This window comes from Manihot esculenta, chromosome 10 (genome assembly GCF_001659605.2).
Source record: "Manihot esculenta cultivar AM560-2 chromosome 10, M.esculenta_v8, whole genome shotgun sequence".
NCBI lineage: Eukaryota > Viridiplantae > Streptophyta > Magnoliopsida > Malpighiales > Euphorbiaceae > Manihot > Manihot esculenta.
Genome location: NC_035170.2, coordinates 29,367,910 through 29,390,281, shown reverse-complemented (window position 1 = coordinate 29,390,281; position 22,372 = coordinate 29,367,910). Strand labels below are relative to the sequence as shown.

The 22,372-nt window shown below is 37.5% G+C and overlaps 2 protein-coding genes across 6 annotated transcripts; both read right to left on the bottom strand.

The window, feature by feature from the left end:
* Positions 1 to 9,161: 9,161 nt before the first annotated feature.
* On the bottom strand, positions 9,162 to 16,145 carry LOC110625242 (probable LRR receptor-like serine/threonine-protein kinase At3g47570). Of its 5 annotated transcripts, XM_043960638.1 has the most exons (8): positions 15,805 to 16,145; positions 15,389 to 15,494; positions 15,149 to 15,267; positions 14,075 to 14,458; positions 13,458 to 13,511; positions 9,839 to 12,464; positions 9,327 to 9,734; positions 9,162 to 9,223 (listed from the first exon to the last, which is right to left on the bottom strand). In XM_043960638.1, exons 5-8 carry the CDS (start codon positions 13,458 to 13,460, stop codon positions 9,216 to 9,218), a joined length of 3,045 nt encoding a protein of 1,014 aa, XP_043816573.1. In that variant the 5' UTR covers positions 13,461 to 13,511; positions 14,075 to 14,458; positions 15,149 to 15,267; positions 15,389 to 15,494; positions 15,805 to 16,145; the 3' UTR covers positions 9,162 to 9,215. The 5 variants fall into 5 exon arrangements, with proteins under 5 accessions (XP_043816573.1, XP_043816571.1, XP_043816572.1 ...); XM_043960636.1 differs by having other exon boundaries at positions 14,075 to 14,234; positions 14,338 to 14,458; positions 15,149 to 16,145; XM_043960637.1 differs by having other exon boundaries at positions 15,149 to 15,494.
* A 662-nt stretch (positions 16,146 to 16,807) lies between these two features.
* Positions 16,808 to 19,091, bottom strand: LOC110625240 (60S ribosomal protein L13-1). Its single transcript, XM_021770844.2, has 5 exons — positions 19,042 to 19,091; positions 18,157 to 18,272; positions 17,910 to 18,043; positions 17,294 to 17,452; positions 16,808 to 17,208 (listed from the first exon to the last, which is right to left on the bottom strand). Exons 2-5 carry the CDS (start codon positions 18,263 to 18,265, stop codon positions 16,987 to 16,989), a joined length of 624 nt encoding a protein of 207 aa, XP_021626536.1. The 5' UTR covers positions 18,266 to 18,272; positions 19,042 to 19,091; the 3' UTR covers positions 16,808 to 16,986.
* Positions 19,092 to 22,372: the final 3,281 nt, after the last annotated feature.

Below are 22,372 nucleotides of genomic sequence, written 5' to 3'. Positions count from 1 at the left end.
GAATTCGACTCATTTAAAAAATGAGTCCAACTGTAACGATCCGAAAATCGGACCGCTACCGGCGCTAGTATCCGGGTCGAGTTAAGGCCGCCGGGACCCGTAGCAAGCCTAACATGCATCCTGTAAACCTGTTTAATCCCATACATGATCAACAACATACATAAAAATTTAAAACTTTTCTTTCATACATTCTATCATACACCAAACTCAACCTGTGCATGCACTGAACATAAACATAATCATAAACTTGACCCCTCTGTGGGATCTCATCAATGCCCCCAATGGGTGGCATAACATGTGTTGAGTTGGCTAAACATAGTCATCAATAATCATTAAGATCATGTATCAAAAGGGATTACAATATACTATGGTCAAGCACACTTCTAATCCTCAATATCATTATACATAACATAACTATTCAATTTTTCATCATCTTACAATTTATCATGTCCACTTTCTATCTATTACAATCATATGACTTTACTCTTCTTGACTTCTCTGTCTAGCCCGTACCTGCAATCCTGGGGGATTAGGGAAAATGGGTGAGCTACTAGAGCCCAGTGAGCAGAATAATAGAAAATAACATTTAAAATCTCATGCCATCATGTAATGCAACACATCACAACAAATCACATCTCGGATGGTATTGTCACCAATAGTCCTCTACATTCCAAAGTGTCGGGACGTAGAATGGATACAACCGGTCTTTCTCTTAACATAACATATCATAACATACCAATGTGTCAGGGACGTAGAATGGGTACAACCTGGACTTTCTCTTACATAGTGCCAGGGACGTAAAATGGGTACAACCTGGACTTCCATACCATATCATGCCGTAACATCATCATACCATATGAGGACTAAAGGGTCATCCAATAACCAATCCACATCAACATCATAAATGCAATACAACATTTTCGTGAATTCTAATGCAAGCAACCTAATTTATTTACTTAAAATCGTAAAGGTTTATTCTACTCACCTCTGGCTGAAGCTCTACTGACTCAGAAGCAGCTGAACTCACTGCTGGGGTCCTCGGTTCCTCGGGTCCGAACCTACACAGGTGGACTCAAATGAGGGACCAAACAACTAGAACATAACTCTAAAACATCCTCCAAAAACCCCCTAAAACACCTCAAAACAACCATAGAAAAACATGCAAAAGAGGGCTGGGCAGGGCACTTTCGGCGGCAGGTTCGGCGGCCGAAAGTCCCTCCAGAGCAGAAAGTCAGGCAGGTTCGGCGGCACCTTCGGCGGCCGAAACTCCCAGACAGAGGCGAAACTCATGCATGTTTGGCGGCACTTTCGGCGGCCGAAACTCCCAGACAGAGGCGAAAGTCCTCTTTCGGGGGCAAGCTTCGGCAACCGAATGCTGCCTCCACAAGAGGGTTCGGCGGCCGAAAGTCCTTTCGGCTGCCGAACCTGGTTTCTCCCTAAGGGCAGAAACTTGGTTCAAACATGCACAAATACCTCCAACTCATACCATCATGCATTTAGTTCAACCAAAACATGCATACAAGCTCCTAGGGGTCTCAAACTACCTTAAACCCCAACTACAACACATCAAACAACACAAATCCAACATGCATTGCTCAAAACATAGCATTAACTCAAAAACCCATATAAACCTACTCATGTCATTCTACCCCATAGATCTTCATAAAACTTACTTAAAACATGCAATGAGCTTAAGATCGGCTCTTACCTCTTGAAGATCGAGAGAGAGACGACCTAAACTCGGAGATGGGAGGGATTTGAGTTCTTGAACCTCAAAGCTCCAAAACTTGCTCAAAACTTGAAAATCTTAAAAACAAGATGAAAACTTGTGAAAATCGTGAAAGATTTGAAGGAAAAGCTCAAAGATTGGTGAGGAACGGCGGAAGGGCTCACCTTGGCCGAAAATGGGGAGAAAGCTCGCCCATTTCTGCTAAGGGGCTTTTTTATAGTGGCTGGCCAGGCCACATTCGAGAGCCGAACGTGCCTCCGTATGCATGCCATGTTCGGCGGCCGAACTTGAGGTTCGGCAGCCGAACCTGGGCTTCCCTCACTTATGCCTTCGGGGGCCTAAGGCACACCCGAAATGCCTGCATGTTCGGCGGCCGAACCTGGGTTTTCCTCCAAGGTTGTTTTCATGCAAAAACTCATTTCCTCTTTACTTAAAATCATGAAATACATTAAAACATTTTATGAAAACATGTTTCTACCCTACTAGAGGCTTCCGACATCCGAGATTCCACCGGACGGTAGGAATTCCGAGACCGGAGTCTAGCCGGGTATTACATTCTCCCCCCCTTAAGAACATTCGTCCCCGAATATTCCTCAACTAGCACATAGCATGGCATACACATATCATACATACAAGGCACATAAAACTCACAGGGAACAAACCTCAGAAAAGATAAGGGTATTGCTGGAGCATGGACTCCCGTGTCTCCCAGGTGCACTCTTCCATATTGTGGTGGTTCCACAGGACTTTCACCATCGGAATTTCCTTGTTTCTCAGCTTTCTGATCTGGGTGTCTATGATCCGCACTGGCTGCTCAACATAGGTGAGATCCTCTTGGATCTCCACATCAGGCTCACTAAGAACCTTGCTCGGATCTGACACAAACTTCCTCAACATTGAAACATGGAAAACCGGATGGATTCTTTCCATTGAAGCAGGCAAATCTAGCTTGTACGACACATTCCCAATCTTCTGCAAGATTTCAAAGGGTCCGATGTATCGCGGGGCTAGTTTACCTTTCCTCCCAAAGCGAACCACTCCTTTCATAGGAGACACTTTGAGCAATACCAGATCCCCCTCCTGAAACTCTACTTGCCGTCTGCGGATGTCTGCATAACTCTTCTGTCTGCTTGCAGCAGTCTTGATCCTTTCTCTGATTATGGGTACCACCCTGCTGGTAATCTCTACTAGCTCAGGCCCTGCCAAGGCCTTCTCTCCAACTTCTTCCTAGCAAACAGGTGATCTGCACTTCCTCCCATACAAAACTTCATATGGAGCCATCCCGATGCTAGCATGATGGCTGTTATTGTAGGCAAACTCCACCAAAGGTAGATGCTGCCTCCAAGAACCGCCAAAGTCCAGCACACACATTCTGAGCATATCCTCGATAGTCTGGATGGTCCTTTCTGATTGTCCGTCCGTCTGTGGATGGAAAGCAGTGCTAAAATTCAACCTGGTACCCATGGCATTCTGCAGACTCTGCCAAAATCTGGAGGTGAACTAGGGCCCTCTATCAGACACTATTGAAACAGGGACCCCATGCAGCCTGACGATCTCATCAACATATACCTGCGCCAACTTGTCCACAGAGTAGCCACTCCTGACAGGGATGAAGTGAGCAGATTTGGTGAGTCTGTCCACAATCACCCATATGGAGTCCAATCTGTTGGACGTCGCCGGTAACCCCACTACGAAGTCCATAGCTATATTCTCCCATTTCCACTCTGGAATAGGTAGCGGGTTAAGCATTCCAGCCGGCTTCTGATGTTCCAGCTTCACCCTCTGACACACTTCGCAGGCTGACACAAACTGTGCCACTTCTTTCTTCATCGCTGGCCACCAATAAACTTTCTTCAGATCTTGATACATCTTGGTGGCTCCGAGGTGAACGCTGTATCTTGCATTATGAGCCTCTCTCATAATGTCTCCTTTTAGCCCTATGTCATCTGGTATACACAATCGACTCCCATAGCGGAGGATCCCCTTACTGTCAAATCTGAACTCACTGTCTTTGCCTGACTGAACAGTCCTGGCAATCTTCACTAACTCTGGGTCCTCATGCTGTTTCTGAGCCACTTGCTCCAGAAACACAGGTGTCACTCTCATCTGGGCCACTAAAGCACCTGTACCAGACAACTCCAACTATAGACCTTCATCAATGAGCTTGTAAAACTCCTTCACCACTGGTCTCCTCTCTGCCGTGATGTGGGATAGACTGCCTAGTGACTTCCGGCTTAGGGCGTCTGCAGCTCTACCCACCTTCTCTGTCTCAAGTTCAAATCTCTTTGACTCAGGATGTATTGCAGGCTCTTATGATCTGTAAAGATCTCACATTTTACCCCATAGAGGTAGTGCCTCCACATCTTGAGTGCAAAGATTACTGCTGCCATCTCAAGGTCATGTGTAGGGTAATTCAACTCATGCTTCTTTAGCTGCCTAGAAGCATAAGCGATCACCCTCTCATTCTGCATTAGTACACAACCCAGTCCCACACGGGACGCATCACAAAAGACTGTAAAGTCCTCATCACTAGATGGCAGAGCTAACACTGGTGCTGAAGTCAACCTCTTCTTAAGCTCTTCAAAACTCTCTTCGCACTGGTCGGTCCACACAAACTTTTGATTCTTCCTGGTTAACCTGGTCATAGGAGCTGCAATTTTCGAGAAGTCCTGAACGAACCTCCTGTAGTAACCTGCCAAACCCAAGAAACTCCTGATCTCTGTCACTGAAGTGGGTCTAGGCCAATTAGCTACAGCTTCCACTTTCTTGGGGTCTACCTCTATCCCATTCTCTGACACTACATGCCCCAAGAACGAAATACTTCTCAGCCAGAACTCACACTTAGAGAACTTGGCATACAAGCCATGCTCCCTCAAGGTCTGTAGAACCATCCTCAGATGATGGGCATGCTCCTCTGCATTCCTGGAATACACTAAGATATCATCTATGAAGACAATAACAAAGTGATCCAGGTATTGGCTAAACACTCTGTTCATGAGATCCATGAATGCTGCAGGGGCGTTGGTTAACCCGAACGGCATCACAAGGAACTCATAATGCCCATATCTGGTCCTGAAGGCTGTCTTCGGCACATCCTCCTCCCTTATCCTTAGCTGATGGTACCCCGATCTCAGATCTATTTTGGAGAAACAACCTGCTCCGGCTAGCTGGTCAAATAGATCGTCGATCCTAGGCAACGGGTACTTATTCTTGGTAGTGACTTTGTTCAACTGCCTGTAATCGATACAAAGCCTAAGGGATCCATCCTTCTTTCTTACAAACAAAACTGGTGCACCCCAAGGTGAGGTGCTTGGTCGGATGAAACCCTTTTCTACCAGCTCTTGCAACTGTTCCTTCAATTCTTTCAACTCGGCTGGAGCCATCCTGTAGGGAGGGATAGAGATCGGTCGGGTTCCAGGCATCAGTTCTATCTCAAACTCTATCTCCCTAGCAGGTGGTAAACCTGGCAGCTCGTCTGGGAAGACGTCTAGAAACTCTCTAACCACTGGCACCGAGGCGGGCTCTCTAACCTGACTGCTAAGCTCTCTCACATGAGCCAAATACCCCTGATATCCCTTCCTAAGCAACCTACGAGCCTGAAGAGTTGATATCAGACCTTTAGGTGTACCCCTCCTGTCTCCCCTGAAGACAACCTCTGACCCATCCTGACCTCTGAACCTGACTACCTTGTCCCTGCAGTCCAAGGTAGCACCATGGGTAGATAACTAGTCCATCCCTAGAATGACATCAAAATCTGTCAAATCTAGAACCACAAGATCGGCGGAAAGGCATCTTCCCTCAACAAAGACTGGACTGCACTGGCAGACTGACTCTGCCATTGATGGATCACACTTGGTCCACTGACCCAGAGAGGACACTCTAACTGAGAGATCATCAACCCCAACCTCTGGACGGCTCTCGGAGCAATAAAAGAATGAGATGCACCAGGGTCCATCAAGGCATACACATCTGAACAACCAATGACTAAATTACCTGCCACCACGGTGTTAGATGCATCTGCCTCCTGCTGAGTCATTGTGAAGATCCGTGCGGGAGCTGATGGACCTTCACCTCTGAAACCCGCTGAAGAAGAGGCTGCCCCTCTCCCTCTGCCTCTGCCACTGGCCTGAGTCATGGCTGGAGCTGCTGGCTGAGCCACACTGCCAGAAGCTGTCTGCTGAGACTGTGCTCCAAAAGCTGCCCTAGGACACTCCCGAGCCATGTGTCCCTCTTGCATGCATCTGAAGCAGGCTGCTGTCCCAGCCCGGCAAACTCCCCTATGTGGCCTACCACACTTTGCACAAACTGCATTATCCGCACCAGAGCTCGAGCCACTCCCTAGTCCCAGACTGGACTTGACTTTGTTCCAAAACTTGTTCTTCTTGGGCTTCCTAGTGGTGTTACTCCACTTTTTGCTACCTGAAGCTGCTGCATTAAAAGAAGAAGAGCCTGGGGTCTTTGAACCAGAAGGCTGTGCCACTGACTGCTTAACTGTTCCCTGAACGATGGCACTGGCCTCCATTTTCCGGGCCATATCCACTATGGCATGGAAGCTCTCCCTATCTGCTGACTGGATCAAGGAGGAATATCTGGAGTGGAGTTTCATGATATACCTCCTTGACCTTTTCTGGTCCGAGTCAAGATTTTGCCCTGCAAATGGCAACAGCTCCAACTACCCGAAAATCGGACCGCTACCGGCGCTAGGATCCGGGTCGACTTAAGGCCGCCGGGACCCGTAGCAAGCCTAACATGCATCCTGTAAACCTGTTTAATCCCATACATGATCAACAACATACATAAAAATTTAAAACTTTTCTTTCATACATTCTATCATACACCAAACTCAACCTGTGCATGCACTGAACATAAACTTGACCCCTCTGTGGGATCTCATCAATGCCCCCAATGGGTGGCATAACATGTGTTGAGTTGGTTAAACATAGTCATCAATAATCATTAAGATCATGTATCAAAAGGGATTACAATATACTATGGTCAAGCACACTTCTAATCCTCAATATCATTATACATAACATAACTATTCAATTTTTCATCATCTTACAATTTATCATGTCCACTTTCTATCTATTACAATCATATGACTTTACTCTTCTTGACTTCTCTGTCTAGCCCGTACCTGCAATCCTGGGGGATTAGGGAAAAGGGGTGAGCTACTAGAGCCCAGTGAGCAGAATAATAGAAAACAACATTTAAAATCTCATGCCATCATGTAATGCAACACATCACAACAAATCACATCTCGGATGGTATTGTCACCAATAGTCCTCTACATTCCAAAGTGCCGGGACGTAGAATGGGTACAACCGGTCTTTCTCTTAACATAACATATCATAACATACCAATGTGCCAGGGACGTAGAATGGGTACAACCTGGACTTCCATACCATATCATGCCGTAACATCATCATACCATATGAGGACTAAAGGGTCATCCAATAACCAATCCACATCAATATCATAAATGCAATGCAACATTTTCGTGAATTCTAATGCAAGCAACCTAATTCATCACATGGCATTCATGATGCATGAACATGCTCAAAACTTTATAATTTATTTACTTAAAATCGTAAAGGTTTATTCTACTCACCTCTGGCTGAAGCTCTACTGACTCAGAAGCAGCTGAACTCACTGCTGGGGTCCTCGGTTCCTCGGGTCCGAACCTACACAGGTGGACTCAAATGAGGGACCAAACAACTAGAAAATAACTCTAAAACATCCCCCAAAAACTCCCTAAAACACCTCAAAACAACCATAGAAAAACATGCAAAAGAGGGCTGGGCAGGGTACTTTCGGCAGCAGGTTCGGCGGCCGAAAGTCCCTCTAGAGCCGAAAGTCAGGTAGGTTCGGCGGCACCTTCGGCGGCCGAAACTCCCAGACAGAGGCGAAACTCATGCATGTCCGGCGGCACTTTCGGCGGCCGAAACTACCAGACAGAGGCGAAAGTCCTCTTTCGGGGGCAAGCTTCGGCAGCCGAATGCTGCCTCCACAAGAGGGTTCGGCGGCCGAAAGTCCTTTCGGCTGCCGAACCTGGTTTCTCCCTAAGGGCAGAAACTTGGTTCAAACATGCACAAATGCCTCCAACTCATACCATCATGCATTTAGTTCAATCAAAACATGCATACAAGCTCCTAGGGGTCTCAAACTACCTTAAACCCCAACTACAACACATCAAACAACACAAATCCAACATACATTGCTCAAAACATAGCATTAACTCAAAAACTCATATAAACCTACTCATGCCATTCTACCCCATAGATCTTCATAAAACTTACTTAAAACATACAATGAGCTTAAGATCGGCTCTTACCTCTTGAAGATCGAGAGAGAGACGACCTAAACTCGGAGATGGGAGGGATTTGAGTTCTTGAACCTCAAAACTCCAAAACTTGCTCAAAACTTGAAAATCTTAAAAACAAGATGAAAACTTGTGAAAATCGTGAAAGATTTGAAGGAAAAGCTCAAAGATTGGTGAGGAACGGCGGAAGGGCTCACCTTGGCCGAAAATGGGGAGAAAGCTCGCCCATTTTTGCTAAGGGGCTCTTTTATAGTGGCTGGCCAGGCCACATTCGGGAGCCGAACGTGCCTCCGTATGCATGCCATGTTCGGCGGCCGAACTTGAGGTTCGGCGGCTGAACCTGGGCTTCCCTCACTTATGCCTTCGGGGGCCTAAGGCACACCCGAAATGCCTGCATGTTCGGCGGCCGAACTTGAAGTTCGGCGGCTGAACCTGGGTTTTCCTCCAAGGTTGTTTTCATGCAAAAACTCATTTCCTCTTTACTTAAAATCATGAAATACATTAAAACATTTTATGAAAACATGTTTCTACCCTACTAGAGGCTTCCGACATCCGAGATTCCACCGGACGGTAAGAATTTCGAGACCGGAATCTAGCCGGGTATTACACCAACCCAAGCCGAATCTTAAATAGTTCAAGAATAGTGTTATTATAATAATAATACTTAACATTTCTCCATATTTTAAAATCTATTTCTTATTTATTTAAAATTTAAACAATAATTGATTTTCTTAATTTAATTAATTAATTGAGTTATAATGTTATTTTTTAATTTAATATTTTAATTGTATTTTAAAACTTATTTCTTAAATTGAGCCACGTTTATTACGTTAAAATATAATAATTAACTTTTATTAATAATAATAATTAAAAAATACTATTTTATTTTTATATTATAAAAAATTTATTAATTAATTTCTTAATTATAAAAAATACATTAAAAAATTTTCAATATAAAAAAAATATTTATTACTTTCAGTTAACCATAAAAAAATATTTTTATATCTTTCTATTTTTAACTGTCTCAGAATATTGTTAATTTTTTTTTATATTATGATTAATATACAAAATCTGGGTGAAACTAAGCTGTAAATACATTGATAATCACTTACCCTTATAGACTCTGCTCTGCTCCTTTAGCTGCTTCATTTCAAATTTCACACTTCATGATCCTATTTCAAGTTAGTAATTAGGAAAAAAAAAAAAAAGGTTAAATAAATTCTTTTTTTTTTTTGGTTTCTTAAACAATTTTGTAAATTGGAAGCGATGAATTACTTGCTTGAGTGGAGAGGCCTGCTCTAGCTCCCATATAATACTTTCTGATTGATTGCAACTCATTGACTGCATCACTTATGGCCATTCTATCTTGAGGAGACTCCATGGAGCATCCTATTCCAACCTTCATCATCCTAATTAAGCATTCAATTTTCTGCCCATTTCTTACTTGTGTTGGACCTTCATTCCTATTTAATCTTGCTTCTTCTTCTTCATCTTCTTGCAATAGAATTGGATCCAAAATCTCCACAGCATGATCAGCCAATGCCATCCTTGCAAAATCGTCAAGGTTGAGACCTTCTACAAATATGTTATCAGTAGGTTTCTTTGATGTCATCATCTCCAATAACAGTATCCCATAGCTATAAACATCTCCGCTTGTTGATGGATCACTTCCTAGCCCATATTCTACAATTATGAAAAGAAAAATGGAAAACAACAGTTAGAAATTGAATGTTGAAGCTAAATTAAGAATGTACGAGGAGGTGAGAGGGCAACCATGCATTAATTACCTGGTGCTGCATAACCAATTGTGCCTCTCACTCCCACTGAACTGCTGTGAATTGGACCACTGAGCTGAGAGAGGAACTTTGCTAGCCCAAAATCTCCAATATGAGCAACCATCTCATTGTCAAGAAGAATGTTGCTTGGCTTTTGATCACAATGAATGACTGGCTTTTGGCAGCCATGGTGAAGATAATCCAGTGCGCTTCCTACGTCTATGGCAATGTTTATTCTTTGGAGAAAGCTCAGGCTCCATTGTTCAGTTGGCTCGACATATATTTCCGAACTTGGATGCAACCACTTGTCCAAGTTCCCGTTCGGCATATACTCGTAAACAAGTGCCTTGAAATCATTTCCTTGAAAATCAATACTCGAGCAAGAAGTGATGGTCCTTACAAGATTACGATGACGGATGTTTTGCAAGACCTTGCACTCAGCCTTGAAACTTTTTGCAGCTCCTCTCCGTTGAGGGTTGAGTACTTTTACTGCAATGATGACTCCATCCTCCTCAAGGGTGCCTTTGTAGACAGATCCGAAACTACCAGCACCAAGCAAATTTGCTGTCGAAAACCCATCAGTTGCCTTGAGAATCTTTTGATAAGAAAGTTTTGGAAATGATTTTAGTTCCAATGAGCTCGGAGATTGCATCCTTTTCTGCCTTTTGAACCAACAGCACAAGGAGGCTGACAAAATGAGCACACCAAGAATGCATGGAATTGTGATGACAGCTACTTGAATTACTTGACGTAATTTTCTTTTCTTCGATACTTCGAAACTACATCTTGGCAGACGTAGTTCTTGAATGCCCCCACAAACCATCTTGTTACCTTCAAGTGATATCGAACTCATATTTGCAAAAACACCTTCCGTTGGAACCTCACCCTCAAGATTGTTGAAAGAAAAATTCAAATATTCCAAGGCAAGTTTCCCTAAATACTTTGGAATTGGACCAGACATGTTATTATTAGAAAGATCAAATTGTCTAAGGCCTTTTAATGATTCCAATGACATGGGTATGGCACCTTGAAAATTGTTGTTCTCCATGAAAAGGAACTCAAGGCTACGACACTGACCGAGATTACTTGGAATTTCTCCAGACAACATGTTTTGGGAAATATTCAGTTCATTCAAATTGAATAAATTGCCAATTTCCAAAGGGAGGGGTCCAACCAAATGATTTTGAAACAGAGATATGGAAATTAACATGGAAGCAATAGGAAAAAGTTGTTTTGGTATGAACCCAGTTAAATTATTCCTAGAAAGACCTAGCCGTAGTAAGTTACGACAATTGCCTAAGCTAGACGGGATATTGCCTTCTAACATGTTAGTGTCCAATTGAAGATTAATCAAGAATGATAAGTTTCCAATAGATGAAGGAATTTTTCCAGATAATCTATTTCGATCAAGAAAGAGTTCCTGTAGTTTCTGCAGCTTACCGATTTCAGTAGGAATAGCTCCTGTAATTTGATTTCTTTGCAAGATTATTCTTGGTAAGTTAACAAGATCAAATAAGCCTAGGGGGAGGCTACCTGATATTCGATTATCTGCAATTGCTAGAAATCGAAGATTAGAAGAGAGATTGGCAACCGAATTAGGCAATGCTCCTGTAAACTGACTATGGGATAAATCCAAATATATCAAACTGCTACAGTTTGCCATAGATGCGATGAATTGTAAACCACCATTGAAATTGTTGCCTGCTAAAAATAAAATTCGCAACTGTTTGAGTAGTCCAAACTGGACAAGAACTTCTCCATTGAAATTGTTTCTTGTCAAAGTCAATACTTGAAGTTCTGAAGCGTTGGATATTGACAGTGGAATTGATCCACTGAAGTAGTTATAGCCCAGTCCAAACCACTGTAGGTGCGGTAGGAGGATTCCAATGTCTGATGGAACACTTCCATGAAGCGAATTAAAAGCCACAGAGAAAATTTTGATGGACGAAATATTATACATGCATGGAGGGATGATACCTGAGAAATTGTTCAATGCAAGTCCGATCGTGGACAAGTGACTTAGTTGCCCCAGGACATCTGGAATACTTCCAGTAAGAAAATTGTTAGGGACAGCCAACATTTCCAACAAGCTCATGTTCGCGATAGAAGGTGGAAGGCCGCCAGTCAAATAGTTTACACCGAGGTCAAGTACCCAAAGCTTACGCAAGTTTGCAAGCTCAGTTGGAATTTGTCCTTCTAGCTTGTTGTTTTCTAAGAACAACAGCCTGAGGTTTGAACAGAGGGACAAGTTCCATGGAATTTTCCCTTCAACATGGTTGTAATACAGATCAAAAGCTTGTAGCCTAAACAAGCGACCAACTTCAGCTGGGATTTTTCCTTGGAGGCTATTGTTGCGGAGTCTTATCTGCCTAAGGAAACTCATGTTTCCTATATAAGGAGACAAAGAACCCACCAAGCCTTTATCTTCAAGATTAAGAATGGTAACTCTTCTGTGCTTGAGACCACATACGACACCTTGCCAATTACAGAAATGGGCAGAATCATTCCATGACCTCATGACATTTTGAGGGTCATGTACAATCTTTGCCTTGAATTCTAATAAAGCAAGATGATCGGTTTCATTCCCACCACCCGTGGTTACAGCATCAATATTAGAGGGAGTAGTTTCCAAGCTCAGCTGCATGAAGAGCAAGAGGACAATGCATTTCAGAGAAAATGGAAAGAGAATGGTGAATCTCTTCATTTCTGAACACAGAAGCGCTTCAGCTCTTTTTTTTTTTTTTTTTCTTCTTCTTCTTGGCTGTAATATATATATATATATATATATATATATGGGAAATTTTCATAATTGCATATCTCTTCCTTTAAAAAATTATTTGAATGCCAAAATAAGAAGATTTTACACAGCGTGTATTGAGGGCAAAGGTGCCTAAAACTGTGGCCAAACAAAATGTGAAGCACGAAATTAAGCACTAAAATTTTAAAATATTATTTTTGCATGCTTTCCACAACGAACTAGGAAAGTGTTCATAATACGACTTTACGTGGGAAAAAGATTTTTAAAAAAATTACTTAACGTGTTTGAGGTTTTATGAAATTTACTTATTTATTTTTATTTTAAATTCACTCAATTAATAATTGTCTGTATATTTTATAATACTAAACTATTTAATTCTTTTATGAAAAAACATTAGTTAACTGTCTATTTGATTTAAAAAAATTAAATAATATGAATTTAAAATTATAAAAGTTAAACAATGTAGATAATTAGAGTGAATAAGAGTTTTCTAAATAAAAATATTCAAAATTTTAATTTTTATAAAATACAAGAATATTTTAATAATTCTTACAAAAGAATATATCACTGCCAGAGTTTGCATGCATTTGGGTATCTATATAACATATATAAAATTGGAAATGGGAGGAAAAACTTGGTTATAAATATTTGATAATTACAAATTTAGTTTATAAAATATTAACAATAAAAATATAATACATTCTAGAGAAATAGTCATATTTTTCAAATTATAAAATGAATAAATATAATTTATTTTAAAAAATCAATAATTTCAAATTACAAATTTCACTGAATGATATTAGTTTGTAAGATTTAAGGTATCTCTGCAACTGGTACACTCTAATATTTCAAGTAAAACTTCAATTTTCTCACCATTTTCTTTCACCTCTGTCCATGAAATCTTCCACTTTCTCGTGGAGACTTAACCTGCATTGAAAAAGACGCATTGCAGATGCATCAAACAGACACCCTTTATATCAAATAATACAAGTTTAGGGAATTAAAATGCTCTCATAAAAAAGAAAACGAAAAATAGACTGCTCTAGAAGGTAGAAGGCAGATGATATAAAAAAAAAATGTCACAGTAAAATATACATATATAGGTAACAGTGAAGCATATCATCTATGACTAGAACTACACTAGGAGAAAGCAAGAAATTTAGTAAAAGAGAATCTGGGCAGTGTATTGCATAAGGAAAGCGGCTAGTTAATCGTTCGTGTTTTGATTTTCTGCCATAGAAAGTTGATAACAGAATAAATGAAGATTATCTTATGGACTCCTACATCTAATCTAGCTTTCTCAAGCTACAAAACTGATAGTATTGCATTTTCTTTCTATTAACGTTGCCTTTTAACAAAAATTGAATCTCACTTGATCTATTAATATTTTTTCTATTACAGGGCTTTCCCATGTCTATGCCAATACCATCTCTGATCATAATTCTAGACAACTGCATGTTGGAGGAAAAAACAGCCAAAAGAAAAAAAACCTTTCTGCTTCAATACTCCTCTTTCCAAGCATAAGTGTCAAGAAGACTGGAAGCGTTGGAGCACATAAATGCTTGAGAGTGTGCCCGCTGACAAAGTGATGAGTCCATTTGTAAATTGGTTTATCCGCTGCTTCTTCCACTTTAGCTAAAAGGTAAAATCCTGAAAAAGTGGGCATAGATGTATAGTAGATATTCCACATTCCAGAAGTACTACAGTGTGTTATGAATGCAACAGTGGAACTGGCTGAACGGAAAACACAAACCTGTGCCCAAAGCCAATATGCAGAATGTGTATACATTGGAGGCAACAAGATAGCCATGAATGGAATGGCAATGCAAGGAACAAACTGGACTAGTGCATATGGGCGGAGGTCCTTACAAAACCTGTATGGAGTGTGGACAATCTTGTCTGTTATGCCGGTCAGAGGCTCTAATTCTTGTCTATTAAAGGATAGACATGCCCCAAGATGAAGTGTAGACCTAATCTAGTTAAAGAAATCTTCATAAGGCATGACTGCATCAGGATGATTTAAACCCCACTTTTAAAACCTGCCTGTCACCCCAACCCAGGGACAGCTTTGTAGGAGGGATACAGAGAATAAGGGTGTACCATAGTCCAGTATATATAACCATTAAGGAAAATTTTCATCAAAATTGCTCTCTCCCTTACACCTAGGAACACCTTCAACAGGTATTTGCCCATGATATTCTAAGTAAAATTAGTAAGAATTAGGTTTTCTTCCTTTTTTCTTTTTCCATTCTAGAGAAAGTAATCATCACCATACAGAGAAAATCCGATTGACAAAATTAAATTCCAGCCAGCAAAAAGAATTGTAAGGAAAAATACAGGGTACTTGCCTCCAATACACAATGCTTGTAATACCAGCCAATACTAGAGGTAAAATGGATATTGTGCCTTTTCTCTCATCAATCCTTTCAATGATAAAAATTGCAATACGTGATGTGAATGCAACAGTCATCTGCAACGTTACCCAACAACACAAGCAAAGAGATGAAAAGAAAAAAAAAAAAAAGTGATCCTTTTTCGTATATGAAACAAGCAGAAGAACTCACCGGCAGGCGATCCCACACAAGCCGAGCATCATCAGGCTTGAGATGGTAGTATCCAGAGCCAAAAGCAACAGCAGCCACAACAAGGAAAAAACATGTAACCCCAAAGCTCACCTTCCAGGCTTTTTAAAGTTCACAGAAAATTTTAAACACATACACAATTAACTGCCTCAAAATACATAGAAATTACATAATCTTTACTCTAGGGTAATTGATAAATTGGATTAAACAAAAATGACATACTCCATACTCAGCTTAAAATAATTCCCATGATGGCAAAGAACAAATCCAATCACACCAATAAAAAGGAAAGGAAGATTTGAAACCACATTCAGAGTATTGGGTGTTCCTGAATCAAAGATTATAGTAAACCAACAATGATTAGAAATCAATTGCAACCCAACAACATAAATATATGACTCAACCCAGAAATAAATGCAGACAAAAGCTGAATACTCAGCAACTCAACTTGCATATACATAAAAATAAACGTATTGGGAGCTGAAAATAAATTAAATTTCTTCGAATTCTTTCTCGCTTTGCTCCATTCTCGACCAACAAAGAAACGAAACTCTGTTCAGTACCCAAGTGGAAGCTATTTATTGCGAGACTACAATAAAGAGAAAGAGTTAGAAAAGAAATGGGTTATGTTGAATCACCAAAGAATTGGCGTTTATCAGCGAAATCGTGGTATCCTTGAGATTGAGGAATGGCAGGAGTGACAATCATCAGTACTACGAAACAGAGAATCGCTACTCCCGTGCGCATGCGGTGCTTTGCATGTTTCTATTCCACTTTCCTTTTGTTTATCCTCGAATACAGAGAGAGACAATACTGCATAGAAGAAAAATAGCAGAGCAAGAGGCTGAACTTCTAAGAACAGTGAATAACAACAGATTTTCTTTTTAATTTTTCCCACATAGAAAGGCAAGCAAAAGAAAATTGCAAACTGGTAGATGACAACCAAATGGGATGAGACTATCAAAGGCCTCGAAGCAAATTGGTCTTCCACCAAATTTATATATATATTTTATATATAAATTAATATATTATAATTTTAGATAATATATACAAATTATATTTGTCACAAGTATTGCTCAAATTGTAAATAATATTATTAAAAATGGTTGATTCACGTTTCATCAAAACAAAATGCACGAATCACGATGAATTCTTTCCTAGATAAATTTTATCTAAATATAACCAGTTTTACGAATTGAATTGAACTTAAAAAAATTAAATAAAATTAAGAACACATGAAGTTTTTATTAAATTAACTTATTAAAAAATAAAATAAACAAAATTATTATCATCCATAAAAACTTTTTTTTAGAAAATTTATGATTTAATTTTTAAATATTATTAATAATAATAAATTAAATTATATATATTTAAAAATCTATTAAAATATCTTTATTTTTATTTTTATTAAAACGTCATTGTAATAGAAAAAACATATGGTTGGAAGAAATAGGCATCCTCAGCTCTAAGCTTTTGAGGTTTCAAACCAAGACAAATCACCATATCCTTTTCGTAATTGCTTATTACTTTCTTTTATAAAAAAAAGGCCACAATTGCACCCTGTAATTTTTTATATAATAATTTTTAAAATGATTATCATATAGATTAAACTATGTCAAAATCGACTGAATTCAACACAGTGATCCAAAAACTAAAATGAATACAAGTTTTACCATGCTGTATACCATAGAAACTTAACATTCCGAAGGCTAAAAATGACTAATGTATTTGAGAAAATTTCCAATAAACAGAATCATGCAGATATTGAAAAAAGTAGACCAACATCAACTCTGAATGCTAATTGACAAAGGTTACATTTCCTACTTCTTTTCTTCTTTCTCAGCCTCTGCAGCCTTCTTCATCCTGGCACCAGCATGCCGCTTGTTCATTCGTTCAATGCGCAGCTTGTCATATGCCTTGAATGACTTCATCTCATCAGTGACCTTAACAAGCTCCACAGATGGCTTTTCACGTACAATTGGCATGAATTCCCCTTGTACTTGAGTTGCTGTTCCCAGCTCCTCGGGCGCCGAATCACCAGCCTGCACCAAGTGTGAAGGGAAATTTTAATAATGTAAATGGAGTAACTATATGTGATGAATGACTATCTATGCAAATCACAATTACCTTGAATTTGCGAGCACGTCTTGGGAAGACAACCAACTTAGCCTTGTAGGTTTTCAGCCTCTGAACGTTGGCCTGTAGGCTCTCCAAAGAACGGTTCCTTCTGCGATGATCAACAGCTATTCCAATTGTAGGAGCAAGTTTCTTTGGAATACCTGCAGCCTGGAAACAAGTAACAATACTTGGTAAAAATGTACAGCATATGAACAAATATAATAGGGCTAGGTCAATTATAACAATTTAATAAGAACATAATAATATGTATATGCTATAGAATTAATAACTGTACAATGCCAATGAGAATATGCATTCATAAACTGTATTCGCATTGTGATAGCCATGTAGATAGTTCTGCCTAGAGGAAACACATTTATATTTGCCATATCATGAATGCCAGTTGAGTTGAAATGCTAAAATAATGTCCAAGAAACATTAAAATGCATAGCTCAAATATGGAGGGTAAGACCCTACAAGTAGGTCAACAATGGTTTCAAAAGCACATACGAAAACATAAGAACACTTATGAAATAACAGCATGTGAACTACAGAAGACATATTAGAATAAAAATAGATTACATATGATAAGAATCATGTATATCGATAAAGAAAATCAACAAACCTTGAGTTCTTCAAGAGAAAATCCTCTCCCAGCCCTCAATTTCATGTTATACTTCAATGTTTGTCCATGAACAATAGGACGAAGAGGTCCTGCTGTGGGCCTTGGAAAGATCTTCACAGCTTTCTTTTGACGAGCTGATAAAAGTTACACATAACAGGCATAAATGAGTTGGCCAATACCCTAAAGTAAGAACTTTGGCTGAAATTAGATTTGTTCCAAAAATGAGCGCAATGAAAAAGTTTCTCACCAATGCGTCTTCTTGTTTTGCGAGCAGGTTGGTTAAACCATGTCTTCACATAGTTTTGCCAGTGCTTTTTAAAGTGCCCATTAGGCACAACATTGTTATGTTTCACCATGTCTTACCTAAAAAATCAGGAAGAGAGTAAATGCAAAAATCTTGTCTCCAGAAATGCCAAGGCATGGCATGTAACAGAACAGGTCATAGATTTAACAGCAAAAAATTAAAGTGGAAAAAAGTGTAGGACATTAAAGGAATGCCCTACACATTAAAAGTGCATCACAAGTTCATTTTGATCCTCAGGAACATTTTCATTTAACCATCTTCTTCTCGGTTGTAACCAGCAAGCTACCAAACAACCATTTTTATAGGAAAGATAAAAATTGAAAGATTTTTTTTTTTTGAATTTATAGTAATGCAACAACAAGTGCATTAGGATCATCGACCATCATCTGAAATGCAATTAAGAGAAGAAGTAAAAACCCATGAATAATGAACGCATCAAATGTTATGCAATTTCCGCTAATTAACTAATATAATTTAAATTTCTTACTTCAGAAACAAAAAATGCAATTGATATACTTTTAAACGAGAAAATTCAAACAATAGATCGTAGTTGCTGATTCGCTAAATAAAACATACCACGAATCCCTGTTAAACATCTAGTACGGGAAAGTGATTACCCAACAAATAGAGCTAAAATTGGCAAGATTAAAACCTAGATATCTAAAAAAAGTCAAATTTAAATTCAGTGGCTTCGTACCAGCTAATACTAGATCCTAAGCAAATCTTCCATTTTCTTCCCTTACATAATACCAATTTCTAGGTAAACAAACAACGGAATGCTAATGAAACTGAGTGAAGCAAAGAGGAGGAAAAGAAAAAGATGGAAACCTTGCAGAGCCGTGGAAATGCAGCACCCGGCAGGAAGAACCCTTCTCGCTGCAAAAGCCTAGATAGGGTTTCTATTATCAGAGACTATAAAGCAACGAGGCAACAAACAAAACCCTAGCTGTCCCTCAGGAGTTGGGCCGGTCCTGGATTTTTATTTTCTCTTAAGACAGGCCCAAATAATTAAGAATTAAATAGTCATTTATTTAAAACTTCAACACAATATATTGAAATATAGTTAAAATATATAAAAAATAATCTAATAAAATTAAATTTTAAAATATTTTATTTATTTTTCAAAATATATGAATTTAATTTATTTATTATAATACATTTAACATTTTATTAATGGCATTTGGATGCTATTAACATAAATAATTTACTTTTAACCATTTTTTATTGATATTGTTTATTAATATCTTTAAATTTTTAAATAATATCTCTTGCATATTTATCAATATTATTTTTTAAATTAATCATATTATAAATATAAATAAAATTTGTGTTGATTATATATTATGTAATTAATATGTGATTGAATTATATAATTAAAGATTATAAGTTAATGCAATTTATTTATTATTAAAATTATTTAAAAGATTCAATAAAATTAGTATTTAGTTAAATATAAACACTCTTATAATTAAAGATAAAAGAAGGTGGCCTCCAGTAAATAGCTGGACTCTACTCCTGTTGGTGGCTGACTAGTCACTCCTCTAAATACACCTTAAGAATAATTTAACTTGTGGTACGAAAAGATATTAATATGTCTCAGATAACACACCCTATAAATAAATATAATTAAAATAGGGTGCTATAGCATTTATGAATTTAACTTAATAATAATTGCATCAAAATTGAGTTAAACTCCCTCGATCCTCCGTTCCAACTCAAGAAAAAAAGAGTGATTTAAATCTTAATTTATTATCAATAATTTGCATTTATCAAGTTGACAAAATCGGACTAGCTTATGATTTGGAATATTCTCCCCTAATTTGTCCAATCTTTTTGGGCAAATGTTACGCATAGTGTAGCACATGAAGAAAGAAAGCAGCAAATTGGTCAAATTTATTCTTTAACTATGAGGAAAAAAAATAAAAAATATTTTGTGATTATGCGTATTATCAAATTAAGATCTAAGACTTGGTTTGCGATAAAGTAATACCTTTTATTTATGTATGGTTAGTCAGATGATGATTTTGAATAAATAGTATTAGTGAATGCTGACATGAAAAATAAATTTTATTTAAAATATTTAGTTTGATAATAAAATGGACCCACATCGTTATTCATTATTTCGTGAGCAGTATTTAATTCAAATCGTAAAAACTAATCGAACTGAATTAATTTTTTATTCACTTCGGTTCGATTCGATTTTTAATTTTAAAAATTTCGATTATTTCAGTCTAATTCGGTTTTAATGAGAAAAAAATCAAAAAAATCAAATCAAACGATAATAATATATTATTTTTAGTAATATAGAGAAATTAGATCATATCAAAATTAAAAAATTTTAATTAAATTTTAAAATATTAAAAATAAAATATAAAAAATAAAAAAATTATTAAAAGTTCAAACTAATGAAATCAAATCGAATCACACTGATTTGATTCGGTTCAATTTTTAATTAAAATTAATTCGGTTTGATTTTCATAAATACTAAAATTTTAATTTTTTATTTATTCGATTCAGTTTAATTTTAAATCGAATTGACCGAATATTCACCAATGTCCTCACTATTTCAGTCGGTGTTCTACACTCCGCCATTGAAACACCTAAAATAAAAATACTTGCATGAGCCTTTTAAACAAAGAAAATGAAAGTTTTTTTTATTCTCTACGTATCACAATGCATGATGCAAAAAATAACCAACTTATTCGAATAGTCGATTTTCAAAAAAAATATGTTATATATATAATAGTTTGATAATAATTTAAGAGTCGACAGATTTCATTTGGTAAGGTTATATATATAATTACAAAAACTGTTCTACCACGAATTTAAATTTAGACTTTAATTTAAAAATAGCATAAAATCACAACAGTTTTTTTTTTATGTATTTTTTTTAATTATATAAAGGAGTTCAAAATATCAAATTTTATTTTTAAGTTTAAATTTGTTTTCAATAAATAATGGTCTTATTTAATTTTAAGTAATAGTTTAAAAGTAAACGTAACATAAAAATAAATTTTAATTTTTTTACTTTCACTATATAACATTTCACTAGTGTACAAGAGAAAAAAAAATAAATTTAAAAAATTTAATTTTATAATTTTTATTAAATTTAGATTAATTATATAAACTCAACAGACTCTATTTTTTATTTTTAATTTTTCTAATCATCAAAGTTTTTGATATTTTAGATTTGTGATTAAATTATTTAGACGAAATTCTCAGGTTAAATTAAAAAAACAATTGTCAACCACAGAAAATAGATATTTTAGTTAAAGGGTATATCTACACAATTTAATAAAGACGAAACCTACTCAGAAATTACAATGTAAATTACATTATAAACAATAGTCAATATATAATTGTTATATTTATGACATAATAAATAATAATTTTTTAATTAAACACTTTTTTCATTTTTTATGGAGGTTTGAGAATTTTATTTATTTTTTTAATGGTCAATTCTATATGAATAAAATTTAATCTGAAAATACAAAATAATAATAATAATAATATTAAAGCAACAAACACATGATTTATTACAAATGTGAAATTTCTCAGTAATAAAGTACATAAAAATCTCACCCAGCGGATATAATTGACGTAAAGCACAACTTAGTTAAAGACATCTTAAGCTAATTAAAATGACACTAAGCAAGGAAGGTGATGATCAAACATGTCATTTCCAAGGTAAACTTCTTACACTTGTTCCCAAAGTGGCTGACCAAATAAGGAGTTCTGATTCTTTCTCAGGCCTCTAACTTGCAGTGGACCATTGTTATCACTATAAAAGACAACTCCATAATCTGCATCATCCCTTGAGAGACCGTGAGCCATCACAAATTCGTGCCATTTCGGTGGCCGAAGAAATGGTTTCTCATGCTCACCAGTTTGACGAATGGCCAGTATGAATTCCCATTGACGATCTTGTGCATCGCATGCAGTAAAGTCCCTCTCGTAATATCCATTCTGAATCGGAAATTGCTTCAAGACTTTGGTTGGAATGATTAGCTGAGCTTCTCTATCAGTTTTTCCAAGTTTCTTGCTGAAGACTTTTGTTCCGTTTGGAATGTCTCCTATTATCTCCTTCTTGTGAGCCATAGCTCTCTGTCTATTTTGAGCTTAACTAGCAGAGAGTGTGGTAGATGAAGAAAACAAGATA

Excerpts from the sequence above, each read along its gene's own strand:
- LOC110625242 (XM_043960636.1), bottom strand. Across the intron at positions 9,735-9,838 it reads AATTGGTTATGCAGCACCAG|AATATGGGCTAGGAAGTGAT; the intron begins GTAATTAATGCA and ends TCATAATTGTAG.
- LOC110625240 (XM_021770844.2), bottom strand. The coding sequence starts at position 18,265 with ATGGTGAAACATAACAATGTTGTGCCTAATGGGCACTTTAAAAAGCAC. Across the intron at positions 17,453-17,909 it reads TTTCTCTTGAAGAACTCAAG|GCTGCAGGTATTCCAAAGAA; the intron begins GTTTGTTGATTT and ends ACTTGTTTCCAG. Across the intron at positions 17,209-17,293 it reads GACGTGCTCGCAAATTCAAG|GCTGGTGATTCGGCGCCCGA; the intron begins GTAATTGTGATT and ends CACTTGGTGCAG.